The sequence below is a fragment of the Myodes glareolus genome, chromosome 2 (genome assembly GCF_982192425.1).
Source record: "Myodes glareolus chromosome 2, mMyoGla1.1, whole genome shotgun sequence".
In the NCBI taxonomy this organism is placed as follows: Eukaryota; Metazoa; Chordata; class Mammalia; order Rodentia; family Cricetidae; genus Myodes; species Myodes glareolus.
The window spans coordinates 105,945,151-105,970,859 of NC_142027.1; the positions used below are offsets into that span (position 1 = coordinate 105,945,151).

Here is a 25,709-nt window from a genome sequence, read left to right on the forward strand (position 1 = left end):
GATTTTGGCAAAATTAGCTCATTCATTCATTTATTGTTTTGCCTGACATATATTTATGTGTGTTGTGGGTAAGACACTTCCAGGTGTTCAGCTAAGACTGAGTGAAAGATGAGTTAGGATTTCTATTGCTGTGAAGAGACTCTTACAAAGGAAAGCTTTTTATTGGGACTGGCTTACAGGTTCAGTGATTTAGTGCATTATCAGGGCAGGAACGCTTATAGCTTGCATGCAGACATGCTGTTGGAGAGGCAGCTGAGAGTGCTACATCTAGATCAACAGGCAGCAGCAAGAGAAAATGGTACTAGGCTTGACTTGAACCTTTGACACCTCCAAGTCCACCCCCTACCCCAACAAGGCTACTCCTCCTAATAGTACCATTCTCTCTGAGCCTATGAGGGCCATTTTCATTCAAACCACCACAATGAGCCAAAGCAGATGCTGCTGGTCCTTACATTGGAGAGTTGCCAGCCCAGTGTCCAATGATGGGGCATACAGACCACTGTCCTCTGGCTTTGACATAGCCCTTGAGTTCCTCAGTTGTCAGCAGTGTGATTTCCAGGAGACCTGAACAAGAAGACTAGATCCTTAACTTTCAGTCCTGAGGCAGGGAGGGAGGGGCTCAGGAGTCCCCATCCCTGAGAGGATTTATAGGCAGTAAATGATTGCTAGGGGGAGTGTCTCATGTGGTCTCACTCCTCCTGAGGATTTACAGGCCGTTACCGATTACTGAAGGCAGTTTTTGTCTATCCTTTCCTCTGAGGACAATAGTGATGGTGTCGTGCCTTCTGAGTTGCCCGTCCTCATGTAAGCCAGTTTAAACCACTGCGTCACTGAAGTAGACTTGGATGAAATTGTTGGGCCTATCTGTCATTGGTATCCTCTCTGGAATGAATAGACAGACATATGTTCATCTCCCTGGGAAAAGCCACACAACAGATGACAATGGACAGAGAAGTAGAATCACTTGGGGCAGGACAAGCTCTGTGGATGGGGGAAGAGCACGGTCTGTGGCTTCTGCAGAGCAGAGATCTTGTGGAGGGAGGATGGAGATCGGGGAAGGTGGGGTAGGATGAAGGCTACTGCCACTCACCCAGGGGGTGGGGATGCTTGGGCCGAAGCCCATGTACAAGTATGGTGTATCTGAGTTATTTTGTGGGTAACTGGACTGGAGGGGAGGAAAGTTGTCACAGGGCTGGCAGGCTCGGGTGCCAATCCTGAACAGATGGAGGAATCCATCACAGAGACGGAAACACTGGCAGATGACCAGGGCTGCAGGGGAAAGCACATGCATGGTCGGGGGCAAAATGATCCTGAAGTAGGTGGTGGTGATTATGTAATGCTGCTGTTTAATGAATCAGCCATCCCAAAATGTTGAAGCTCAAGAGGAAAAAGAAAAAAAAGGAAAAAATACACTCTGGAGATGGCTTCATTATTTAATTCATGCAGAACTGTTTCATCTTTTTAAATAGCAATATAATAATATACATAACCTTTGTTATGGTTATTTAGCACCCACCCAGCATTTCTTGCTTCATGCATTTTTGCCAAGAAAGCATTGTAAACACATCAGTGGCTGTTTTGGCTTATGTGCAGAAAGATGCAGGGCTGCATAGTCACTGCTGTTATCATGATGGCCAATCAATGGGGACCACTAGAGAAGGCAAGCTTTGCATTTGTACTTTAAAGAGGAGTTGTATGAATCGATCTCCAGAGAAGTCCTGCCTCCCCTACCCTTGACAAATCATACCATTGGGTTCTTGGGTGTGTGTGCATCCATGCCATGGTGTGTCTGTGTGTATCAGAGGGCAATTTACAGGAGTCAGCTCTCTCCTTGGGTCCCAAGGGTCAAACTCAAATGGTCAGGCTTGGAGGTAAGTGCCTTTATGTGCTGAGACATGTTCTCACCATGTTTTCAAATCTCTGCTTTGTTTTGTTTTTGTTTTTTTAAAGTAAACTCAGGTCCTTAGACTTGCAAGGCAAACACTTTTACTGACTGATTCATCTTCCCAACCTGCTTTTTTTTATTTATTTTTTTTTTAAATATTTATTTATTATGCATACAATATTCTGTCTGTGTGTATGCCTGCAGGCCAGAAGAGGGCACCAGACCTCATTAAGGATGGTTGTGAGCCACCATGTGGTTGCTGGGAATTGAACTCAGGACCTTTGGAAGAGCAGGCAATGCTCTTAGCCTCTGAGCCATCTCTCCAGCCCCCTGCTTTTTTTAAAATTACTGTTTTTTTTTATTTAATGAGTGAAAAATGATGTCTCTATACATACTGCTCTTGCAGAGGGCTGGAGATCCCCAGTACCCACATCAGGACGCTCATAAATGCCTGTTAACTCCAGATCCAGGGGATATGCCTTTGTGAGCATTACACAAGTGTGCTTGTACATGTGCACATAGACAAACACACACATAAAATTAAATAATACAAATACAAAAATACATTTGAGACAGGGTTTCTCTGTGTGGTCCTGGCTGTCCTGGAACTCATTCTGTAGGCCAGACTGGCCTCAAGCTCACAGATTCACTTGCCTCTGCCTCTGGAGTAGTGCTGGGACTAAAGGCATGCACCACCACAGCCAGGCAAATAAAATATCTTTTTAAAAATGGTGCCTGTAGCTTTCATAGGTGTTTTTCTCATATTCAGGAAGTTTGAAGATATTTCTATGGATGTATATTTTATATATAGGCATATATAAACAATTTTTTCTTTTTTTGAGGAAGAGAATATCTTATATAACCTTGAATGTACACTCCTGCTATTTCTATTTCTGTTATAGGCATGAGCCACCTTGCCGAGCCACATAGTTCTTGTTTGTTTCATCTTTCGAATGTTTGGGGATTTTGCTTGTTTTAAATCATGATCTCACTCTGTAGCTCACATTGGTCTCAAACTTCTGATCCTCTGTCTCCACCCTCAGAGTACTGAGGTTACAGGCATGTGCCACCATACTCTGTTTGGATATAATTGTAATTCATTCATCTTCCTTCCCTCCCTCCCTCCCTCCCTTCCTTCCTTTCCTCCTTTGGGGGAGGACAGGGTTTCTCTTTGTAGCTTTGGCTCTCCTAGAACTTGATCTGTAGACCAGGCTGGCCTTGAACTCACAGAGAACCATCTGTCTCTGCCTCACAAGTGCTGGGACAAAAGGTGTGTAACACCACTGCCTGGCGGATAGAATTCCTTTTTAATGTATAAGACAATTTACTTTGATATACAAGATTACTAAGTATTACAATTATGACTTCTGTAATATGTTTAGAGATTCCTAGTGCAATATTATGAATTTTCTTAGTCTTGTGATTTTTATAATTTAAAGATTAACATTTTTATTCACCTGAATTCTGTCTGGGGAAAGAACAACATAGGATTCCCATTTAATGTTAATAGCTTTTTAAAAGTTGTTTTCAAACTATATCTTGAATTCCTATTATTTTTATTAGTATTTTTTTTCTTTTTTTCAGTGCAGAAGATGGAACCCAGGACCTTGCACATGGTAGGCCATTTTTCTATCTCTGAACCACACCTCAGCCCCTCACTGGGGGATTCTAGACAGGTGCTCTACCACTGAGCCACACCCCAGCCCCTCACTGGGGGTTTCTAGGCAGGCTCCATTCTTGGAAGCTTTTCTTTCTTGATTCTTCCTTTGAATTGATTCTTTATAGCTGTGTAACATTATTACAAATTTAGTGGTACAAAACAGCATCTATGTTATGGTGTTTGAAGGCTGAAGTCCAGGCATAGCTTGGCAGGGTCTTTTGAAGACCCCATCACTGTCATGGCAAGGTGCTCTCCAAGGTTGGACCAGGGCAGGTAGGTTTCCATACTTTTTGGTATTATCAGTTCCTGATAGAGCTGCCCTTTGGTTTTCTGCTACCCCTGGAGACTGCCCCTAGTCCTTTGCCATATGACTCTATGCACACCAGCTTACAGCAGCACTGCTGGCATGTTTAAAACCATCCAGAGAAAGTCTCCCAGCCAGGTATTAATCAGAACCCATGTAAGTTAGACATGGGCCACACGCAGGATGGATGTCTTACCTCTTTGGTGGGATAAAACTAAGTCCTGCCCACACTTAGAGGGAAGAACCCCAAGGCATGAACTCCTCAGGGAACTAGAATTGAGGCTGGGGGCTGGGACCAATGGGGACTCAGGCAGTTGATTTTTGTTGTTGTTGTTGTTACCGTTTTGTTTTTAGTTTTTGGTTTATCGAGACAGATTTTCGTCATAGACCAATTTGGCCTCAAACTCAGAGATTTGCCTGCCTCTGCCTCTGGAGTGCTGGAATTAAAGGTGTTCACCACCCCATCACCCAACTTCAGGTGGCTGTCTTGAAGCCTGCTGCTGTAAACCAGGATTGATATCTAGAAGTCTTCAGTGGACTCCCCTTCCCAGATGAATGCAATGAACAACATAAAATTCAAATATTAAAGAGTGCTGCTCAACTAGAGTCTTGTTTGGTTTTGTTTTTCGAGCCAGGGTTTCTCTGTGTAGCTCTCGCTGTCCTGGAACTTGCTTTGTAGACCAGGCTGGCCTTGAACTCATAGGTCTGCCTGCCTCTGTCACCCTAGTGCTGGGATTAAAGGTATGCGCATTACTACCACCTGGCTTCAAGCAGAGTCTTATCTGCTCCCCTGCAGGGGTGCTTCTCACCAGTTCACATTTCTGCAGAAGGTCTACACCCAGCCAGGCCTGGCTGGGGCTGAGGTCCTGGCTCAGCAGTAGAGTGCTTGCCTAGAATCCTCCAGTGAGGGGTTATGGGTGTGGTTCAGTGGTAGAGCACCTGCCTAGAATCCCCCAGTGAGGAGCTGGGGTGTGGCTCAGTGGTAGAACCCCTGTCTAGAATCGCCCAGTGAGGGGTTGTGGGCGTGGTTCAGTGATAGAGCCCCTGCCTAGAGCACCCTCCCCTGCCCCCACCTTAATGAGGGGCTAGGGGTATAGCTCTGTGATAGGAAACCTGCTTGGTGAGTCAAGGTGTCTCCCCGCCCATCTGCTTTTTATGCTTCTCTCCAGGGAACAAGCTCCCAGGAACAAGCTCAGGGTCAGTGACTTTTCTTCTCAGCCACTGAGCAAGCTGATCGGAAAGATGTTGTTGCTGTCCACCATCAAGAAAGAGCTTCATGGGCTGGAGAGATGACTCAGTGGTTCAGAGCACTGACTGCTCTTCCAGAGGTCCTGAGTTCAATTCTCAGCAACCACATGATGGCTCATAACCATCTATAATGAGATCTGGTGCCCTCTTCAGGCATACACGCAGGCAGAACACTATATACATAATAAATAAATTAAAACAAAGAGAGAGAGAGAGAGAGAGAGAGAGAAAGAGAGAGAGAGAGAGCGAGAGAGAGAGAGAAAGAGCTTCAGGAACCAGGCATGGTGATGCACACTTGTAATCCCACCACTCCGGAGGCTGAGCACAGGAGGATCTTGAGTTTATGGTTAGACTGGGCTACATGGCAAAACACTGTCTCAGAATATCAAAAATGGATTTGGTGAGATGGCCCAGTGGGTAACCCAGTTTACTGCGCAAGCCAGAGTTTGTCTCCTACCATAGGACCTGGCAGGAGACAACTAGTTTCTGAAAATTGGTCTCTCTGACCTCCACATGCCCTTTTGGCACATGTATGCTTGCACTCTCACAACACACACACACACACACATACACACACACACACACACTCACACTCACACTCGCACAAATGTTTTAAAAAGTAGAAAGTGATAAAGACACACAGCGTCCAACTCTGGCCTCCTCATGTATGTGCCCATATATGTTTAGGAACATATATACAAAATATCAAAATAAACAAAATGATATTTGTTATCATTCATAACTCGGGTGACCCGAGGCTGGTCCCATGAGAGGCAGTGTCGGTCACCTGCCAGGCCTTGTGGGAGACAGACAGATATGCCGTGCAGAGAGAGCTTGGGTATAGAGTTTATTTAGTGGGTTATGGAGGGGGAAGGGAAGAGGAGAAGGGGGAAGTGGAGAAGGTGAAGGGAGGGAGGCAGAAGCTGCCTCTCCAGAAGAAGGGCAGGTGGAGAGAGCAATGTGGCGGGGGGGGGGTGGGGGTGGGGGGGTGGGGGGGTGGGGGGGTATTGGGAGTGGGCAGGGCTTGTCTCTTAAAGGGACAGGGTACCCAGGTGACAGGCCAGGCCAGCAGATTACATCAATAGTACATCACATTTTATTAGCCCAGAAGAGGTTAATATTTTTAAAGTACCATACACATGGGTTTACATTTCTTTTCCACCATCACAAAGTCAAGAATATTAAGTTGAGACTTTGTATATGGGGGTGGCTGGTTATTGTCTTTCAGTGCCTGGGCTTTGGGGTATTCTCTGTGCCTTCCCTCAGTTCATGTCCCCTCAGCTCATGTCCTTTGCCTTGGCATGAACATTTCACAGCATCTTTCAGGCAAGGGTCCAGCCTAGTGAGTGTCAATTACCTCTTCCTGCTCCTTAGAGAGAGGTCCTGTTCATGGCAGCTCGGGACAGAGATGGGGTCCATATCCACATTATCATCTCCAGGACCCTTTGTCACAAAGTCATGTTCTGCAGTTTCTGCAGAAACCATGGTTTAATGAACGATCTTTCTTTCTGAACTACAAAATATGTCTTCTAACCATGCAGAGTGAAGAAATAAGATCAGCTCTGCTAACTCGGTGACTTTTTTTCTTTTGCCTTCATATGCATCCCAAGCTCAAGTTTCTTATAAGCAGAAATTGCTCGTTCATTTCCCAGTTGCCCAGACCTGAATAATCACACAGAAACTATATTACTTATAATACTGTTTGGCCTATTAGCTCAGGTTTCTTATTAAGTAACTCTTATATCTTAAATGAGCCCATTTCTATTAATCTGTGTATCACCATGTGGTTATGGCCTACTGGTAAAATTCCAGTGGCGTCTTTCTCCTTTGGCAGCTTCATGGCTTCTCTTTGACTCTGCCTACTCTCTCTCTCTATATCTCTGTTCAGATTTCCCACCTGACTTTACTCTGTTAAGTCATTGGCCAAAACAACTTTATTCATCAACCAATAAAAGCAACACATATATAGAAGGACATCTCACATTATCTCTCCTTTTCTGTCTAATTAAAAAGGAAGGATTTAACTTTAACATAGTAACGCTACTTAGAACAAAACAGTTATCAAGCAAGAATTATAGTTATAATATTTAGTACATTTACATTTGGAAAATTAAGGAAAATAGTCTATCATCTATCCTATCTTTGTGAGTCTAAAGTTTTATATCCAATTTATCTTTTATCATAACTAAGGAAAACTATAACTATCTGTCTTCAACTCTTCAAAGACCTACAGAAGGATATAATACTACATAAGTAAACAGGAAGTGCAGTGTAAGCAACTTCCAAAGTTCTAGAATTGATAGAGACATCTTGCTACCTGAACAGTCATCCAAAGTTCTTCTGTACAGGCCCATAGTATCCAGCAGACTTTTCCATGAAGCAGGAAATTTGAAGATCTGTTCTGCATTGTAATGGCAAAATTCATTAGTTGCTTTCTTCTCTGTCCTGCCTGGAATTCCTTATGTGAAGCAGGAACCCTAAAGGACTATCCCGTCTTTTGGAAAGTTCAGCAGTCACTTTTCTGTGGGTCCTGCATGTCCAGTTCATACAGTATATCGTAAAAGCAGTCCAGGCAAAAGAAATTCCTTCCCCAAATGGCTAGCCTTGTCACATTGAAGGCAAATTCCATAGTGAGTTTCTTCAATACCCATCAACCTCTCTGAAGTAATTGATTCTGCCAGAAGCATGCATGTCTCACTGTCAAGAAAAGTCTACGTTCTTAAAACATTTTAAATGCCACATTCTGCAGGTCTTTGAAGTGTTGAAGATTTTCTACCTAACTGAAATATATCTCTATATATCTAGAAAACCTAACTAACATAACTACAACTTTGACTATTATAAATGACTAATAATTTGTATTTTTTGTTATTTTTTTCGAGACAGGGTTTCTCAGTAGCTTTGGAGCCTGTCCTGGAACTAGCTCTTGTAGACCAGGCTGGCCTCGAACTCACAGAGATACACTTGCCTCTGTCTCCCGAGTGCTGGGATTAAAAGTGTGTGCCACTACTGCCTGGCTAATCTGTAATTTTAAATCATACATTACATTTTTAAATGGACTGCATAAGCAGAATACCCTAAACAAGAGCAGGACTATATATACACAGTGTAACAAAACCGACCTTAAATAGACCAAAATCCATACCAATGCAAGGTATTCATTTCTATATCAGTTTCTCTCACTATATACACTTCTTTTTTTATGAGTGGTGGTTTTGGTGGTTTGGGGTGTGTGTGTGTGTGTCACTATGTAGCCCTGGTTGGCCTGGAACTCACCCTGTAAACCAGGCCTTCAGCTCATAGAGATCCCCCTGCCTCTACTTTTCCAGTACTTGGATTAAAGGCATATCTAATTACTTTATCATTTGAGATAGGGCCTTGGCAGAATTCCCCAAGTAGGCTAGGGTGGCTGGCCAGGGAACTGCAGGCATCCACATGGGTTCTATTCCCAGTACCACAGGAAGGGCACAGGAAGCAACATTGGGAGGAATGCCTCAAGAAGTTGAGGTTCCTGAAATAGGTTACTAGAATATTCCAGAAATGCCTGAGAATGGCAGGAATTGCCTTCATAATGGGGCATAGCAGAAGACATTGCTGTAAGGCCCAGGGAGCAGGTTTCTGGTTGGTTTCATACATCCCATTGGCCAGCCCCTGACCCAGAATGTTCTTGTTGTGACAGGACACTCACAGTCCAAGGGGACTTGCATCTGAGGTGGCACACCTCAGTTGAAGTCCATTGGTGTGGGTGTCTTGTGATTTGAGAACTGTTCTTGAGGTTTACGGGAAAGGGTCACCTCTCTTACCCCAAGGAACACCACGATGGGTAGCCTCTACAGGGAACTCCAGAACATCTTGGAGGGGGGAGTCCCCAGTAGAGAAAACCCAGCCCTTATCTAAGCATGTGATGCATGTCTATAAACCCAGTGCTTTAAGAGGTCAAGGTAGAAAAAAAAATTCAGGAGTTCAAGGCCATCCTTATTGATTTCGAGACCAGACTGGGTCTTAAATTTAGTATTTTTTAAAAAGAGAAAAAAGGAGACAGTGGGAAGAAGGGAGAGGAAAGGGAACAGCTCTGGAGCATTCAAGTCCACAGCCCAAGTACCAGGATAAAAAATGGCTCTCTTTTTTTTGCTGACTTTGCTTAATGTTCCCTGCAGGAGCCAGGAGGGGTCGGGGCAGGAGAGAGAAATGGGCAATGATGTAGAAGGCAGGCTATGTCCATCCATTGCTGGTTTCTAGCAATTCTACACAGTTTCAAGAGTATGAGTTACTAATGGGATGCAAGTTTTGGTTCTGGTAAGATGGGACTTAAATTCTTGAAAAAAGACCTCTTCCAAATAGGTGTGCCCACGATAAGTATGTGCCAGCCACGTGGACAGAGTTGGGAGGCAAGCTGGAGGGAAAGGTTGGGGATGTGGGAGCTGCATCTTATTTTGTTACTCTTGTTCATTTTATTATATATTCTTGCTTTATTTTTATTATTAATTTAACTTTAGATTTGATTTTATTTGAGGCAAACTCTCATGTAGCCCAGGCTGGCCTCAAACTTGCTATTGTAGGCAAGGATGGCTTGGAGCTTGATTCTCCTTTCTCAATGTCCCATGTGCTGGGGTCACAGGTGTGTGCCACCATACCCTGTTTGTTCAGAGCTGGTGATGGGAACCTGAGCTTCATCCATGCATGCTACAAAGTTTTAGAGCCTGTTTCAGGCCATGAGGCCCTTATTGAACCAGTTCACCTTCACATTTGAAGGAAGAACTGTGGACCTTCAAAGCTGCTGAGAGCACGGTGGTGGCCACGTGGAGGACGCCTGTGTCATGCGAGGGTGGCCTGGTGAATGAGGCAAGAGATAGCAGGCAGCTGAAATCTAGGGAATGTGGACAGGCACGTGGAGGAACCAATGTGGGGAGCAGGTGAATGTAGAGATGAGTGTGGGGGTGGGGTAGATGAATGGAAGCCTGGATATGGGAACTGGTGTGTATGAAGGAGTGAGTGAGGCGACAGGTGAGTGAAAGAATGAGCCGGTTGAGTGTGGACAAGCGAGTGAGCGAATGGGTGGTGGACAGGTGACTATAGACAGTACCTGCGAGCCTCATCCTTTCTCCTGCGCTTAGATCATTTAGAAGATGGACTCTGTCCCCACAGGAGCAGATGGCGCAGGACAGAATGGGTGGAGGCTAATTTTTGCTACAGGCCTCGGCTTTAGAGTGGGCAGGCACTGAATGCGACTCCCTCCCTCCGCTCCAGGGTGACAGCTCAGACAGAGCAGGGTGGTGTACACTGAACAAGAGAGAGCATCTGGGCCCCAGAGGAGCTAGCTGCACCAGGTTGGGCAAGCTTAGGAGAGGGTTGGGGTGGCAGAAGGTCTTGGCGGCAGCGCGGGCCTGCGCGACGGGGCTCCGGTGTGTCGTCGCTATTCAGAAATAGCAGTGGGACGGGCCCTGGGGAGGGCAGCGGTCGGTGGGCGACCCGCGCGGGCGCGGTGCGCGGGGCCTGGCGGCCGGCGGCGCGCAGCGGGGGCGGGCGGAGGGCGGCGCCGCTGCAGTGCGGAGACCCGCTCGCCGTCCCCGCGTCCCCGCGTCCCCGCGCAGCTGTCTCTGGCCTCGGGCACCGCGCATCTACAGGTACGCAAGCTGGGGTGGGGTCTGCACGGGGATCTGGCCCTACCCAGAGGTGGATCTCGGCGGGAACTGGGGGACTCACAGGGACAGGAGGGATTTGGGGAGTGACAGGATCGGCCACAGGGCCACCCGAATGGTGGTGGTGGTGGGGCTGCTGGTGTCCGAGGTGGAGCCAGGCCCTTGCGCAAGCGCCCAGGACAGGGTCGGGCGGGTAGCTTGCACCGCCAGGATCTGGGGTCACCCTGAACCTACCACGACCTGGGGGTGCCCTGCACCCACCACCATCTAGGGGCGTCTCCAATTACTCCTCTGGTGGCCTTAGGGTCCGGGGACGGGGTTATGGGGTGGGAGTGGGAAAGAATCCCCATCCTGCCGAAACCAGGTGTACCTCGCCAGCTTGGGGACCCTTCAAACCCTGAGGCCTCTAGGCTGGGTGACTCCAATCCGTGCGGGGCGGGGTGGTGATCTGGACATTGTGACTCAACCCTGCGCAGGGCACACACTAGTGCGTTCTAGAGCCTTTGGGCCTCTGTTACTGTCTTCCAAGCCCCCCTTCCACCGCCCCCAGCTCGGTTCCATTGTTTTCCTTATCCCCTTTCCTTTCCCCATGAAACAAGTCACCTCAATCCTTTGACAGCACCTCCCCCTCCCGCCCCAACTGCCCCCGCTGTGGCCTTAGATCGTGACAACATCTATATTCCACATCGGTGTCCTTAAAAAGGGGGAGGGGTGGATGAAAATGAAATCATCCGTCAGCGTAGTTCCCATAGTGGGGGCACCAGACATCCAACTTATTCCACCTCATATTTCTCAGAAATGGAGAGCGTACCGCATACAAATTGTACTTGATCTTTTTCCGTCTCTGCAAGAATTTGTTCAGAGGTAAGGAATGGCTGAACCCACTATCAGAGAAAGACCTTTGACAAATAAGGTTTCTGGTGTCACACACCCTTCCCTGGGCCTAATCATTAGCAAAACATCTTACCCGCTGGCCCTCTACCGCTGATGTGCAACCCTCTGGGTTTTTTGAAAATTCAGTTGTGTGTGTGTACATGCCTATGCATGTTCACATGCGTGTGCAGATGCATATAATGCATGTATATATGTAGAAGGCCCATGTTGGGTGCCTTCAGTGATTCCTCTCCACCTTATGTATTGAGGCAGGGTTTCTCCTTGAACTCAGAGCTCACTAGTTCAGCTAGTCTAGGTAGCCAGCTTGCCCCTGGGATCTCTTGGGTTCACTTCCCACACACCGGGATTGTAGGCCACCAAGCCCACCTGGCATTTTCGCGGGTGCTAGAGATCTGACTTCCTCTCCTCGTGCATGGGCCGCAAGTGTTTTAGTCAATGAGCCATCCTCTCAGTGCCCCCCCCCCCCCCCACTTTTTAAAGACAAAGTTCTATGCAGACCAGGCTGGCTTTAAACTCCTTATCCTCATGCCTCTACGTCCTGAGTAGTATCGGGGTTACAGGCATGCATCACCGGAGAGGATATCTTTGCTCCTGGCGATGAAACCTGCATGCTAGGCAAGTACTCACCAACCAAGCCACATTCCCCAGACCTACCATAGCCCTCTTTTCCCTTTTTTTCCTTTGAGACAGATTCTCACTAAGTTGTACAGGCTGGTCCTTTTCAGGTGAGCCTTGAACTCTTGGTCTTCCACCCTGGCTTTCTGAGTAGCTGGAATGACAGGCTTGCACCACCAGGCCCAGCCCACATGTACTTCATAAAGCATTCCAGCAGAACAGTCTGGCTTCCCCGGCTCCCCCTAAAGCTGATTTTAATTTTCCTTCACAGGACCGTAGAAGACATTCTGACCATGGCCTCCCCATCCTGCTTCCACTCGGAGGACGAGGACTCTCTGAAAGGATGTGAGATGTATGTGCAGAAGCATGGCATCCAGCAGGTACTCAAAGAATGCATCGTGCACCTCTGTGTTGCCAAGCCTGACCGGCCGCTGCGGTTCCTTCGGGAGCACTTCGAGAAGCTGGAGAAGGTGAGTGACCCCGGTACTCTTGGTAGGTTCCCTGGGCAAAGCTGCTTCAAGTCCTCCCTTGGAATTCCAAGAAAGCCATGTCTCAGGATTTGTCAAGACCATGGGAAGCAGGGCTAGGACTCTATGGCAGAGAGCTCACTTACAATTCCCCTAAGGGCATGGATCAGTGGGAGCGCTCGTATATGTGTACTTCCAGTAAGGAGTTAGGGGCATAGCTGGGCAGTGAAGCACTTGCCTAGAATCCCCCAGTGAGGGACTGGGGTGTGGCTCAGTGGTAGAGCACCTGGCCTAGAATCCCCCAGTGAAGGGCTGAGATGTGACTCGGCAGTAGAGCACTTGCCCCCATGCATGAGGCCCTGGGCTCCATTCCCACTGATACAGTTGACTTGAGACTGGCCTTTCTTTGTTAGACCTTGGGTTCATCTTTGAGCCCCAGAATCCCTCCTCCTACTTCTTTGAGGTTCACAGCCTCCAGAACTCTCCTGGATGGCAGTTCAGGGATTGTGAATCTGAGCCTGGTTAGTGATTGTGGGGTTCACTGGCAATTTTCAGGTTAGGCAGATGGGGATGAAGTCTGGTTGTGTGTGTGTCTTGAGAAGCTCTTGCATTGTTGTCCAGATTGGCCTTATACCTGCATAGTCCTCCTGGCTCCTTCTCTTCAGGGCTGAGGTTCCAGGCCTGCACCGCTTTGCCTAGCTGAGGTCTGGTTATAGAAACCATTTTGAGGTCTGGTGATCAGCAAACCTAGCCCAGGCTTCAAGCCCCCAGATCCCAGCGAGGGAGTGGAGGGCTGACTCAACCGTTAAGAACACTGGTTGCTCTTCCGTAAGACCTGGGTTCAATTCCCAGCACCCACATTGGTGGTTTATAACTATCTGTAACTTCAGTCCCCTGGGATCTGGTGCCCTCTTTTGACCTCACAGGCACCAGGCACACACATTTCACCTGTGTAATACATGTGTACATACACACATGCATACACATAGCCACACACATACATTAAAAAAAGACAAGTAACTCTGACCATGCAGGTGATGTGGGTGTGTAGTTTGGGTCCACGTTGATCTGAATGCCTGACTTGTAGAGTGGATGGAGGAATATACCCCTGATGTGTTTGATGGGAAGAAGGACGTTCCCCCTCCTTTACCCCCCCACCTCTTTTTCTCTGTGGTAGGTAATACTGTGTTTCACAGGTTGACCTCAAACTTACAATCCCCCTGCCTCAGCAAAACGTGAGGATTATAAGCACAGGCTACTTCACCTCTCTAGTCCTACTGTTCTGAGGACAGAGGCCCTCATGGCTGGCTCCTCTGTGAATGACACCCCTCCGTGTTCCCCAGCCCCTCTTCTGGGTTCTTCCTCAGGCTGGGTTGGCTGGCCAGCCCAGGGGTCTTGGCAGGAGCCCATTGCTGTATCCAGCGTCCCTCCTAGACAGTGACTCCGTTTTCTTTATTGTATCTCTCTGCCCAGAGTATTGTCGAGTGTCACCTGAGGTCATGTAACTATCCCTTGTCTTGGTGTCTTGGAGACCAGATGGGAATATGGGGAGCCTCGTACAGGCTGAGGCTTGCCTCACCTTTTGCTTTTGAGCACTTGTGAGCCATCTGGTATTAAACACTTAAACACGTTTCATGGCTGCTTCCTGGAATCACAGGGCTCCGACCTGAAGCAACTCCCACTACTATTCATTATTATGTGTATTTTTAATTTTTGAGATTTATTTTATTTTATTTTATGGATATGAATATTTTGCTTGTGTGCATGTCTGTGTACCATGTGCATACATGGTGCCCGTGGAAGTTAGAAGAGGGCATCAGAGTCCCTGGAACTGGAGTATGGACAGTTTTAATTTGCCAGATGTGGGTGCTGGGAATTAAACCCTAGTCCAACGCAAGGATAACTGCTCTCGACTGCTGTACTATTTCTAGTTCATATTGTACATTTTTTTTGGAAACAGGGTCTTGTTATGTAGTCCAGCTCATGATCCTCCTGCCGTAGGCCTTGAGTGCTGGGACTACACATATGCACTTACCGTGCCTGGCTCAAAAGAATGAACCTTGTTCTTCTGTTTAAGACAGTCCGCCCATCATGCATGGAGGGGTAGGCAGCGGCAGCATTCAGTGATTTCCTGATACAGTGCAGCAAAAAGCCTTGGCTCTGCCCCCATTCTGAAAACAAACTAGTAAATAGCACCTGGTCAATGGAAATAACCCATCAAAATGTTTTTTTTAATGATTATAAAATTTTATCTATTTTACAACATGGGTTTAACTATACTGAAAAAAATTACAGATTGTTGAAATACATTTCATCTTAGAAACAGACTACTAAAGTCTATACAAAAACTCTAAAATAATTTCTGTAGTAAAATAGTGTGTTGAAAGAGCTACACAAAGAAGAAAACTCCCATCTTCTCTATACTGCTTGATATTGTGTGAATTGTGGCCAGCTTGACTGCAGTCAGCCCCAGAAGCTGAAAAGAACTCATTACAATACACAATGACACAGTTAATGCTCTGGATTAATCTCACAGCCTTCCCGAGCAGTATAAAGGAAACCAGGCCTGTCCCCTCTTTGAGAAGAAGACCAGGATATAAAAGCAAGCATACCTCATTTGCGGATATGAAATTATAAAATCCCACCGTCTGAGTATCTGAAATTTATAAAAGTCATCAGAAAATGCAAGCAGATTGGGCTTTAGTTCAGTGGTTCCCCTGGTCGCGAGACAGTCTTCTTGTTCACTCCTTTGGGTCGCTCCCCAGGACAATGGTCAAAGTCATGAAGGGGCCATGGAGACAGAGAGACCCCAGAGAGGCACAGCTGCACTCCTTCTGCCAACTCACCACGGGGATGGCACTCGGGCTGGTGCTAATGATGCTGAGCCTGGGGTGCACTGTTCTTCTCAGTCAGATGCCTCAGGAAGGTGCCCTTGCTCTGGCCTCTGTGGTTTGGGAGCTCACTCTTGAAGAGGGCCGGAGGTGGGGGCAGGTGAGGCACGGATGGGATAGGGAGGTGATACGCATGCCTTGAGGGAAGCACGCCACCCACGGGCTTCATACTGACTGCGGGGAGCTGGGCTCTTAGGAGTGTTGGCTGTGAGAGACCTTGGCACTGCCCCCATTCTGAAAACAAGCTAGTAAATAGCACGTGGTCAATGGACATAACCTATCAAAATGCTTTTGTTAAGATTTATTTTTATTGCTATTGTTAACTGTGTATATGTGTCTGCAAGTGTATGCCACACAAGTGAAGATGGCTTTGGAGGCCAGAAGAGGGCGCTGAATACTTTGGGATTGGAATTTCAGGCGTTTGTGTGCCACCCAATGTGGGTGCTGGGAACAGAACTGCGGTCCTCTGTAAGAGCAGTAAGTGCTCTTAACCACCGAGTCAACTCCCTAAACACTTAAAAATATATTTAAAGTTATTATTTAATTAATTTTATGTGTGTGTGTGTGTGTAATATGTATGTTCGTGTGTGTGTTCATGTGCACCTGTGCACGCGGGTGCCTATATATGTGCCCCTGTGTGTGGAGGTCAGAGGTCATGTTTGGTGTCTTCCTTAGTGTGTGTCCACAGGGTTTCTCACCCATTCAGCTAGGCTCGCTAGTTCTTGAGCTCCAGGCGTTTACCCACCTCTGCCTCCTTAGAGCTGGGTTGACGCTGTGCTAGGGATCGACACGCAGGCCCTCATGCTTTAGACATAGCACTTGCTGCCTGGGCCATCTTCCCAGCACCCCCAAAAACATCTACAAAGAATTCATGAGCTGGGCAGTGGTGGTGCCCGCCTTTAATCCCAGCACTTGGGAGACAGAGGCAGGTGGATCTCTGTAAGTTCGAGGCCAGCATAGTCTACAGAATGAGTTTCAGGATGGACTCCAAAGCTACACAGAGAAACCCTGTCTCAAGAAACAAACAAAACAAAAAAGAAAGAAAGAAAGGAAGGAAGGAAGGAAGGAAGGAAGGAAGAAAGAAAGAAAGAAAGAAAGAAAGAAAGAAAGAAAGAGAGAAAAGAATTCATGAGCCTGACTTGGCGATATATGCCTGTCATCTGGCACTCAGGAGGCTGAAGCAGGAGGACCAGGAAATCAAGGTCAGCCTGGGCTACACAGGGAGACCCAGTCACGAAAATATCACAACACAAACCAAAACAGAAAACAAATAAAATCATCCATGCCTATAAAGGAAAAAAAATAAGTTCAGAGCCGAAGAGAAGATAAAAAACCCTCTAAAGTCTCCCACCTCCACCCCAGGTGTTATTTAATCTTGTTGTTGTTTATATGTGTGTTTCTTATGGTGTATAACCACATGTGTTCTCCACCAGATGTAGGGTGTCCTTCTCCATCACTCTACCTTAGTCCCATGAGGCAGGGTCTTCCACTCACCCTGGAGCTAGCAAGCCCCAGAACTGGGGTTACAGGTGTGCCCATAGTCCCACCCAACTTGCTTGTTTTTTGTTTTTGTTTTTCAAGATCTCGCCTCTCTATGTAGCCCTGGCTGTCCTAGAACTTGATTTGTAGACCAGGCTGGCCTCACACTCAGAGATCCACCTGCCTCTGCCTTCTGAATGTTGGTTCTGAACCACCACACCCAACAACAGCCAGCTTTTTCCATGGGTGGTAGGGATTCAAATACGGAATCCAAGGCTTTCAAAGCTAATGCTCTTATCAACTGAGCCACCCCCCCACCATTCCCTCTTGTGTTATTTAAAAACAATCTTTAGATTTTGTGTGTGGCCATGTGGCAGTGGCAGTTTCATATTTTGTGTGTTTTTCTACTTGTCATCTGTTCTGCAGGGATATCCCTTCCAATGATTGCTCAGTGTGTGATTGCTCAGTATTTGGTATGAGTGTGTCTGTGTGTCTGTGTGTGTGTGCGCGCGTGCGCACACGCCTATGCAGAGATTGAAGGGTGGCTAGTCTTATCACATCCAGGAGCAGAGAAACAAATGAATACATGCATGTTTAGTGCTCAGCTAGCTTTTTCTACTCCTTTTGAATTTTTGTGGGGTTAGAGGTTCTCACTATGTAGTCCTGGCTGGCCTGGAACTCCACTACATAGACCAGGCTGAACTCACAGACATCTCTTTTCTCTTACTACTGAGTACTGGGATTAAAGGCTTTTTTGTTTTTGTTTTGTTTTGTTTTTTTGTTTTTCGAGACAGGATTTCTCTGTGTAGTTTTGGAGCCTGTCCTAGAACTTGCTATATAGACCAGGCTAACCTAAAACTCACAGAGATCCACCTCCTCTGCCACCTGAGTGCTCCCCCAGGTCACCTGACTTCTCTATTGACCTAAACCTGTGAGTCTGGACCTCTTTGGGGGGAGTCAAACGATCTTTTCACAGGGGTCACCTAAGATCACCAAAAACACAGATACACATTACTATTCATAATAGCAAAATTACAGTTATGAAGTAGCAATAAAAATAATTCTTTGGTTCGGTCACCACAACATAAGGAACTGTATTAAAGGATCACAGTATTAGGAAGGTTGAGAACCACTGACCTAAACCCAGAGAATGGTACCACCTAAATGGGTGTGTCTTTCTCTGCCTAAAATAGCAAAATCAAGACAAGCCAACCTGATCTGGGCAATTCCTCACTGAGACTTTTTCCAGGTGATTCTAAGCTGTGTCAAGTCAGTAGTTAAAACCAACCAGCGTGTGCAGGTTCCAGGGTAGCACTCGGGTTACCAGGCTTGTACACCACGTGCCTTTACTCAGTCAGCCATCTTGCTGGCCCAGTATTTCATCCGTTGTGAAACAGTAATTTTAATTTATTTGTTATTTTTATTCACGCGTATTGTGCATGTGTATGCATATGCCATTGGGTTACTATGGAGGCCAGAGGAGGGTGCTAAATCCCCTGGAGCTGATGTTAAAGGCAATTGTGAGCCCCCTGATGTGGATGCTGGGAATTAAACTCTGGTCCTCCCAAAGAGCGGCATTCACGTCAGGTAGCTCACAACTATCTTTAACTTCAACTCCCCCCACACTTAATACTTGATATCGGTCCTTAGTGCCTTTTTGTTGTTACTAACCAGTCTGTGTAGAGGATTATCAGTTCTAATATTGTTTTTCCTTTCAAAGTTTACTTTATGTGTACAAGTGTTTTGCCTGCATGTATGTCTGTGCACCACATGCATGCCAGGTGTCCTTGGAGGCCAGAAAAGGGCATTGGATCCCTTGGAACTGGAGTTACGGATGACTGTGGGCTGCCACGTGGGTGCTGGGGACTGAACCTGAATCGACTGCAGGGGCAGCCAGTGCTCTAGTCCCTTGAGTGCCCTTTTCTAGGAAAAGGGCACTCTAGAGCCTTTTTAAAATTTATTGTTTATTTGTTTGTTTGTTTTTCAAGACAGGGTTTCTCTGTGTAATAGCCCTAGCCGTCCTGGAATTTGCTTTGTAGACCAGGCCGGTCTTGAACTCACTGAGATCTGCCTGCCTCTGCCTCCCAAGTGCGGGAATTAAAGGCGTGTGCCACCAACGCCTGGCTTTTTTTCATTTAATGTTATGAGTTTGCTCTTATGTATTATGATTTACTTCTTTCTGTTGTATTGGGCTTTATCCTTTTCAAAGCTTCTAAAGGTGAAATGTCAAAATAGTACTTTAATTTTTTTTTGAAAGGAAACATTGAAGTCCACACATTTCCTGTTTTGGCAATATTTTACATCTTGATCCTGGGGATTTCTTCTTCCTTGCTTTACTCAGCTCAGGATAGTTTCCATCTCTAGAGATTTAATCTTTGTTTCATTTGTTAGGCTTTTTCTTGTTTAATTTTTGCAATATCTGGCGACTTTCCAGAGATCTTTGTTATTCAGGCCTGGCTTCATTGTGGTCCAAGAGCGCTGAATGACTCCACACCTTTTCAATTCAGTTCATTATGCTTTCTGGCTGATCATAGTGTTGCTTTGGTGACTCCTCCTCGTGCTCCCGAGGAGGTCAGGTGGAGCACTCTGCAGCCCTGAGAGTTCAGGGTCGTGGCACTTTGTGTTAGTTTCCTGAAATTAATTTCTTTTTTAGACCGAGTGCAGTTCTAGCTGTGCTGGAACTCACTATATAGATCAGGTTTGCCTTGAATTCACAGAGATCCACGTGCCTCTGCCTTGCCAGTGCTGGGATTAAAGGTGTGCAACTACCACACCTAGATTTAAAACATTTTTATTATATTTTAAAATTTATTTTTTGTGTGTGCGTGTATGTGTGTGGTCTCAAGTGCTATGCATGATATATTTATGGATGCCAGTGAACAATTTGTAGGAGTTGGTTCTCTTGTTCCACCATATGGGTTGCAGGGATAGAACCTGGGCCATTAGGCGTGGCAGCAAGCACCTTTACTGACTGAGCCATCTCCCTAGCCCCATTTTGCATTCTTGCTAGTTTTCTGATCCTCTGTCCATAACAAGGATTGTTAACACCTCCAACATCACTTGTGTGTCGTTCTCCCCCTTTCTTTAGTTAAGTTTGTCTATCTATCTGTCTGTCTGTCTATCATCTATCTATCTATCTATCTATCTATCTATCTATCTATCTATCTATTTTTATTTATTGAGACAGTGTTTCTTGTAGCCATTGCTGTTCTCACTATGTGGCTGAGGATAGACAACCTTGAACTCCTTATCCTTCTGCCTCCACCTCCTGAATGCTGAGATGGTGGCTTCCACTATCACCCCATGTTATGTGGCGTTGGGGATCAAACTCAGGACTCAATGTACGCTAGACTTCTACCAACCGAGTCACATCCCTGTTTCTAGTTTTTACTAGAACACATGATCCTCCTGCCTCAGCCTCTCAGGTGCTAGGATTATGGGTGTGAATACTACTACCCTTGGCTTGACTTCAGGTTTTTAAGTCTAATACAATAATGTCTACCATTGAGCTGATGTGTTAATATTACCTACAATTTAAATAATAAGTCCTGTTCATTACTATGTAGACATATACATGTGTACATATATATGCATTACCTCATTTATAGCCAGCCATAAACATTTAATGTAATTGATATGATTGGTTTAAGTCTCCCACTTATTTTCCTTCACCATCTCTGGTTTTGTGACTTTATTCCCATGTTTTGTCTCCTTTCATCTTTCCATGGGTTCCAAGGATCAAACTCATGTTTCTAGGCTTGCACAGTAAGCACTTCACTGCTGACCCCTTATTAGCCCCTATTTTGTTTTATTAATTTTAATTTTTTATGCGTGTGTGGGTGTGCATGCATGTTGGTAGTCAGAGTTCAGCCTCAGGTAGTCTTTCTTACATTAGTTTTTGAGACAGAGTCTCTTCACTGAGGCCTAGAGCTCCAGATTTGGCTAAGGTGGCTGACCAGTGAGCCCTGGGATCTTCCTGTTCTCCACTTCCTAGCACAGGGATTATAAGCATGCGCCTTTACATCTGGCTTGTTATGTGCATACCAGGGACAGAACTCAGTCACACTCCCAGCCCCTTCCTTGGGAATTCTAGGCAGGTGTTCTACCACTGAGCCACATCCCAGCCCCTCACTGGGGGATTCTAGGCAGGTGCTCTACCACTGAGCCACACCCCAGCCCCTCACTGGGGGATTCTAGGCAGGGGCTCTACCACTGAGCCACACCCCAGCCCCTCACTGGGGGACCCTAGGCAACTGTTGCACAGTGTAGCTACATCCTTAGCCAGCCCTAATTTTTACTATTAACAATCTTACAGATTTTGCACAAGCTCTTTCATGTGCTCAGGTGTTACCACTCCAAAGACTCATCCCTCAGCCCAGAAGCTCCAAATACCCTATTTCTAAGTTAAATTCCATATAGAAGGGAGACACTGAGGAGCCCCCAAGGGTAATCTGAGAAGTCAGGATAGAGCAGAATAGCAAAACAGAGTACAGACAAGCCAGACCATTTTGACACAGGTCTGCAATCTCTGTTTCTGAGAAGTTGAGGTAGGGGAGTTGCTTCAAGTTTGAGTCTAGCCTGGGTTACATAGAAAGATCCTATCTCTTCCCCCAAAGCAAAATAAAACAAATGAGAAACATTAAAACCAGAAGCTGAAAGCCCTGGGTTTCATCCCCAACACACACACACACACACACACACACACACACACACACACACACACACGCACGCACATACGCACACACACTCATTACATATTGAAGGAATGATGGCACTCTGAGCAACCAAACCTGTCTCTTAGGAGGTTAAGTGACCATCATCTGGCCAGAGTGATCTGGTAGGTGGGGAATCAGAACCACGAACTTTCCATGTGTCTCAGATGGAGAAAGGAGGTAGCCCTGTGTGACTCAGAACTGCTTAGCTGGGTATCCCCTGGCCCTGGTGCTTCTTTCCAAGGGTGGCAGTTGAACTCTGGAGGTTCATTTAGAGATCTCTTCTTAGAAACACTCCTTGACTCCTTTCAAAGATGGGACAGGAACCTCTTCTCTGCTGCATTTTTGTTGTGTTTTCTATGTGAGGATTGGTATACAGTAGGTGCTTCATAAATGCCTGAGGCGTTGTATTTCTTTTCTATTCTTAGTGATGAATGTCCAGCACCCCCTTACACACACACACACACACACACACACACACACACACACACACACACACACGTGCTTCATGCTCTTATGTCCTCAGTTTCCTCACATGGGCTGGTTCCCTTGTAACTTCCCATGCTGTATCCCAGAGGTTCTCAGGATTCCTTTCAGAATCGGTGACTAGCCTCCCCTGGTAGGATTGAGGAGATCCAAGTCCTCAAAACCCTCAGCTCCTCCATTAAACCTGGCGCTTCAGAGTGCAGATCGCTAGCCTTGCGCTTCTATGGAGAACCCCTCTGGGACCTTGCCCACAAGTGGCTCTCCAGGCTCTCCGTGGTCCAGGTGGATGCCCTATGAAGTTGGGATGTCTCCCCTCAGGAATGGCCTCTCTCTGACCCTGTGGAATCTTGCCCTCCAAGTCAGGGAAGTCGGCAACTGGAGTTGGTGGGACTGAGGAATTCTGAATGGCCCCCAAGGGTGTGCTGGCATCTTTCAGGAAGGTAAAACCTCTGCTGAGTCCAGCCTGGTTAGTATGTTTGCTTTGTCTGTGGTTTTGTCCTGGGTATGTAGGAAGACTGTGGTCAGCTAAGTCCGAGAACACCATTCGGAGCCCAGGAAGTGGACTGGTCCCTGGGGGCAGGATGGGGAAGTTCACCCCTCCCACTTCATTCCTAGGTAAATTCTGAAGGAGCTTTCTGGAAACTCGTTCCCACACTTGTTAGGAAAATTCCTTTGTCTGGGAAAGCCTGCTCTAACCCTTGACCTTCACTGTCCTGCTTTAGGGTAAAAAACGGGAGACAGGAAGGGTGGGGTCTGAAAAGCCAGAGGCAGTCCAGAACTCTTAAGTGGGAATGGGGGTTTCAGGGGAGTATGCTGGTACTGGCCAGAGGCCAAGCAGGAGGCAAGGCTGGGAGAGATTGCCTGGCACTCGGCCCCACCCTCTTCATCCTGATGACTCCAGAAACCTGTGGCTTTGATGTTTTGGAGCACCTGTATCCTGCTCAGATTGACCCCTGTCTGTTGAGATGCCAGGACCAGTCGTGTCACCTAGAGAGTGAGGCCCTGGTGATGTGTTTATGATGGTGTGTGCTTGTATCTAGGGTCCCCAAGGGAGGACTTCGGGGAGTGGAGCCACACTCTGTCCTGAACCAGGAGCCACTGGTAGGCACAGACAGACCCATGAATATCTAAATGTTTCCAATTGGATCTGGCAACGGTGATTTGTCTCATCACAGCCGCACTAAGGACCCATGAAACCAGAATTTGTCACTGCCTCCATCACATAACCAAGGCCATTATGACTCAGCCATTGCACACTTTTTTTTTCTTTAAATTCTCACCCATTGTGGAAGGGCTTTCAGGAGTTCCTTACAGGGGGGGGCACTGTGATCCCCTGCATCTTCATTCCTGATCCCCCTCATCACAGGGTAGCTGGATGGCTTGAGGGGTAGCTCGTATTGTGAAGGCTTATGTGATGCAGAATGTTGCCTTTTCATTCATTCATTCATTCATTCATTCATCCATTCATCCATTCACTTTCTCCACTGGTGTTTGCAGTAGTCTGACACTGTGTTTCTGAGACAGAGTGGGGCTTATACTCAATAAAGTAAAGCACACATGCTGGTACAAATGAGTTGGCTGCTCTACCAAGACTGGAATTGTGGGTAGCCATCCTGGGCTCTTGGGCACCTAAAACCTAGAGGCTGGGTGGGCAGAGGCGGTGTCTCAGAGCCCTACAGCAAGAGCAGGGATGGTTCTAAGATGTTCATGCTTGGTGGCTCTCTGATCTGGGCTTTAACCTCTCCACGTAGCAGCTATTGTACCCCCCAACCTCCACCGGTTGCTGCCACAGGGGGGCAGTAGCACCAGAGAGCAGTGTCTGCTGGTATCTCTGCCGAACTGGCCTTGGGTGTGAGTGTTAGCGCTCTTGGGTCCTGGGTGTCAGGACCCTCAGCCTCTGAGTCTTAGCAATTCCTCAGAGTTCTGTGACTGGAGCCTGTGCTTCCTGATTCCTGCCCCTGGCCTCTAAGCTTTGCAGACATCCCTTTGCTACCGTAGCCCCTGGAACTACCTGGGTCATCACTTCCGCTTTGGAGCTGCTACTGTCTCCTCTGTGTCACCACCAGCTCTGCCTGGTCTCCCAGTGAGCAAGGTAGAAAGTGTGCACAAGGCTAGGATGGAACTCCGTGACAGAGCGCATGCCCAGCAAGCATGAAACCCTCTGGGCAAGCGTGAAGCCCTGGGTTTAGTCCTCACCGCAGTCAACACCAAAAACAAAGTAGCTAAGAAAAGACCCCACTGAGGGAAGACTGGTTGGGTACAGTGGTGGGTTTCATGCAACTGCTTACCTAGCCAGACAGATGGAGGTCAGAGGACAGTTTGCAAGAATTGGTTCTCTTCTTCGAAAATGTAGGTCCCAGGGACTGAACTCAGGTTGTCAGGCTTGATGGTAAACCCCTTTATGCACTAATCTACCTTGCTGACCCATGAGAACTGTTTCTTAGCACCATTTTATAGTAACCTCTTCCTAAACAAAATCGTATAGAGACGCAGATCATTTTGTCTGTCTCAAAGCCATGAATCAATTGGATAAGAATGCTTTAGAAGTGGGTAGAGGAATGAAGGGAGCCATATAAAATCTTCTTGCTGGAAGTGGCTCTAAGCTGGGCCATTAGACATTCCTAGGAGTTACCGGCCACAGGGCTTGGAGCCCCACATAGGGAAGATTCATGTCTCTCTCCACTTCTTCCCTTGCTAAGGGCCATTGGTTCCAGGTGGCAGGTTTGTCCCTTTGGGGACAATTCTATAGGATTCTTGGGGTCTTGTCCAGACAGGGTCTTCTGTCTCTGGCCCAGGTCATAACAACGTCTGAGTCTCATCGTTCTCACAAAGTCAAGGCATCCAAAGATCAACTCCTGTCAGCCATATTAAAAACAAAACACCAAAAAAATAAAAAAATAAAAACAAAACACCAGAAAGTAACATGTTGGTGACAGGGTGGAGGAATTGGGGCCTCACAATGTTACTGATATAAAACAGTATAACTACTGGAGAAGAGTCCAGCAGTTTCTCAAAAAGTGGAACATTGATTGGGGCTGGCAAGATTACTCAGTGGGTGAAAGAGACTGCAGCCAAGTCTCACGACCTGAGTTCAGTCTCCGGGATGGAAGGGGGGAACCAACTCCCCCACGGTGTCCTGTGACCCCCACATACATATGCTGCAGCATGCATACTCATTCCCCTACAAGTAAATGTCATTTTAAAAAGTGATAAAAGCAATTTAAACGTGAACAAATGTAATTTTAAAAAGGAACCTCCTTTATTGCACGCATGGCTCAGCCACTCTGCATCTGAGAGAATACCCGAAGCTCTGAAGGCAGTCAGGTATGAGACACATCTGTCTGTGCACGGATGCTTGCAGCAGTATTGCTCATGGGAGCTAAGATTCACCAGTAGATGAAGGACTGAACAAACTGTGGTTACACCCGC

The 25,709-nt window shown here is 46.8% G+C and overlaps 1 protein-coding gene across 4 annotated transcripts in view; it reads left to right on the forward strand.

The window, feature by feature from the left end:
- The first annotated feature begins 10,219 nt into the window (after nucleotides 1-10,219).
- Prkar1b (protein kinase cAMP-dependent type I regulatory subunit beta) overlaps nucleotides 10,220-25,709 on the forward strand; it is a 120,868-nt gene continuing 105,378 nt past the window's right edge. The window contains exons 1-2 of one of the 4 annotated variants that reach the window (XM_085683170.2): nucleotides 10,220-10,345; nucleotides 12,517-12,715. In XM_085683170.2, coding sequence (XP_085539296.2) covers nucleotides 10,320-10,345; nucleotides 12,517-12,715 — 225 coding nt within the window. In that variant the 5' untranslated portion in view covers nucleotides 10,220-10,319. Of the gene's footprint in view, nucleotides 10,425-10,604; nucleotides 10,722-11,402; nucleotides 11,601-12,516; nucleotides 12,716-25,709 lie in introns of those variants that run through there. The other 3 variants (XM_048436953.3, XM_048436955.3, XM_048436952.3) reach the window with 3 other exon arrangements.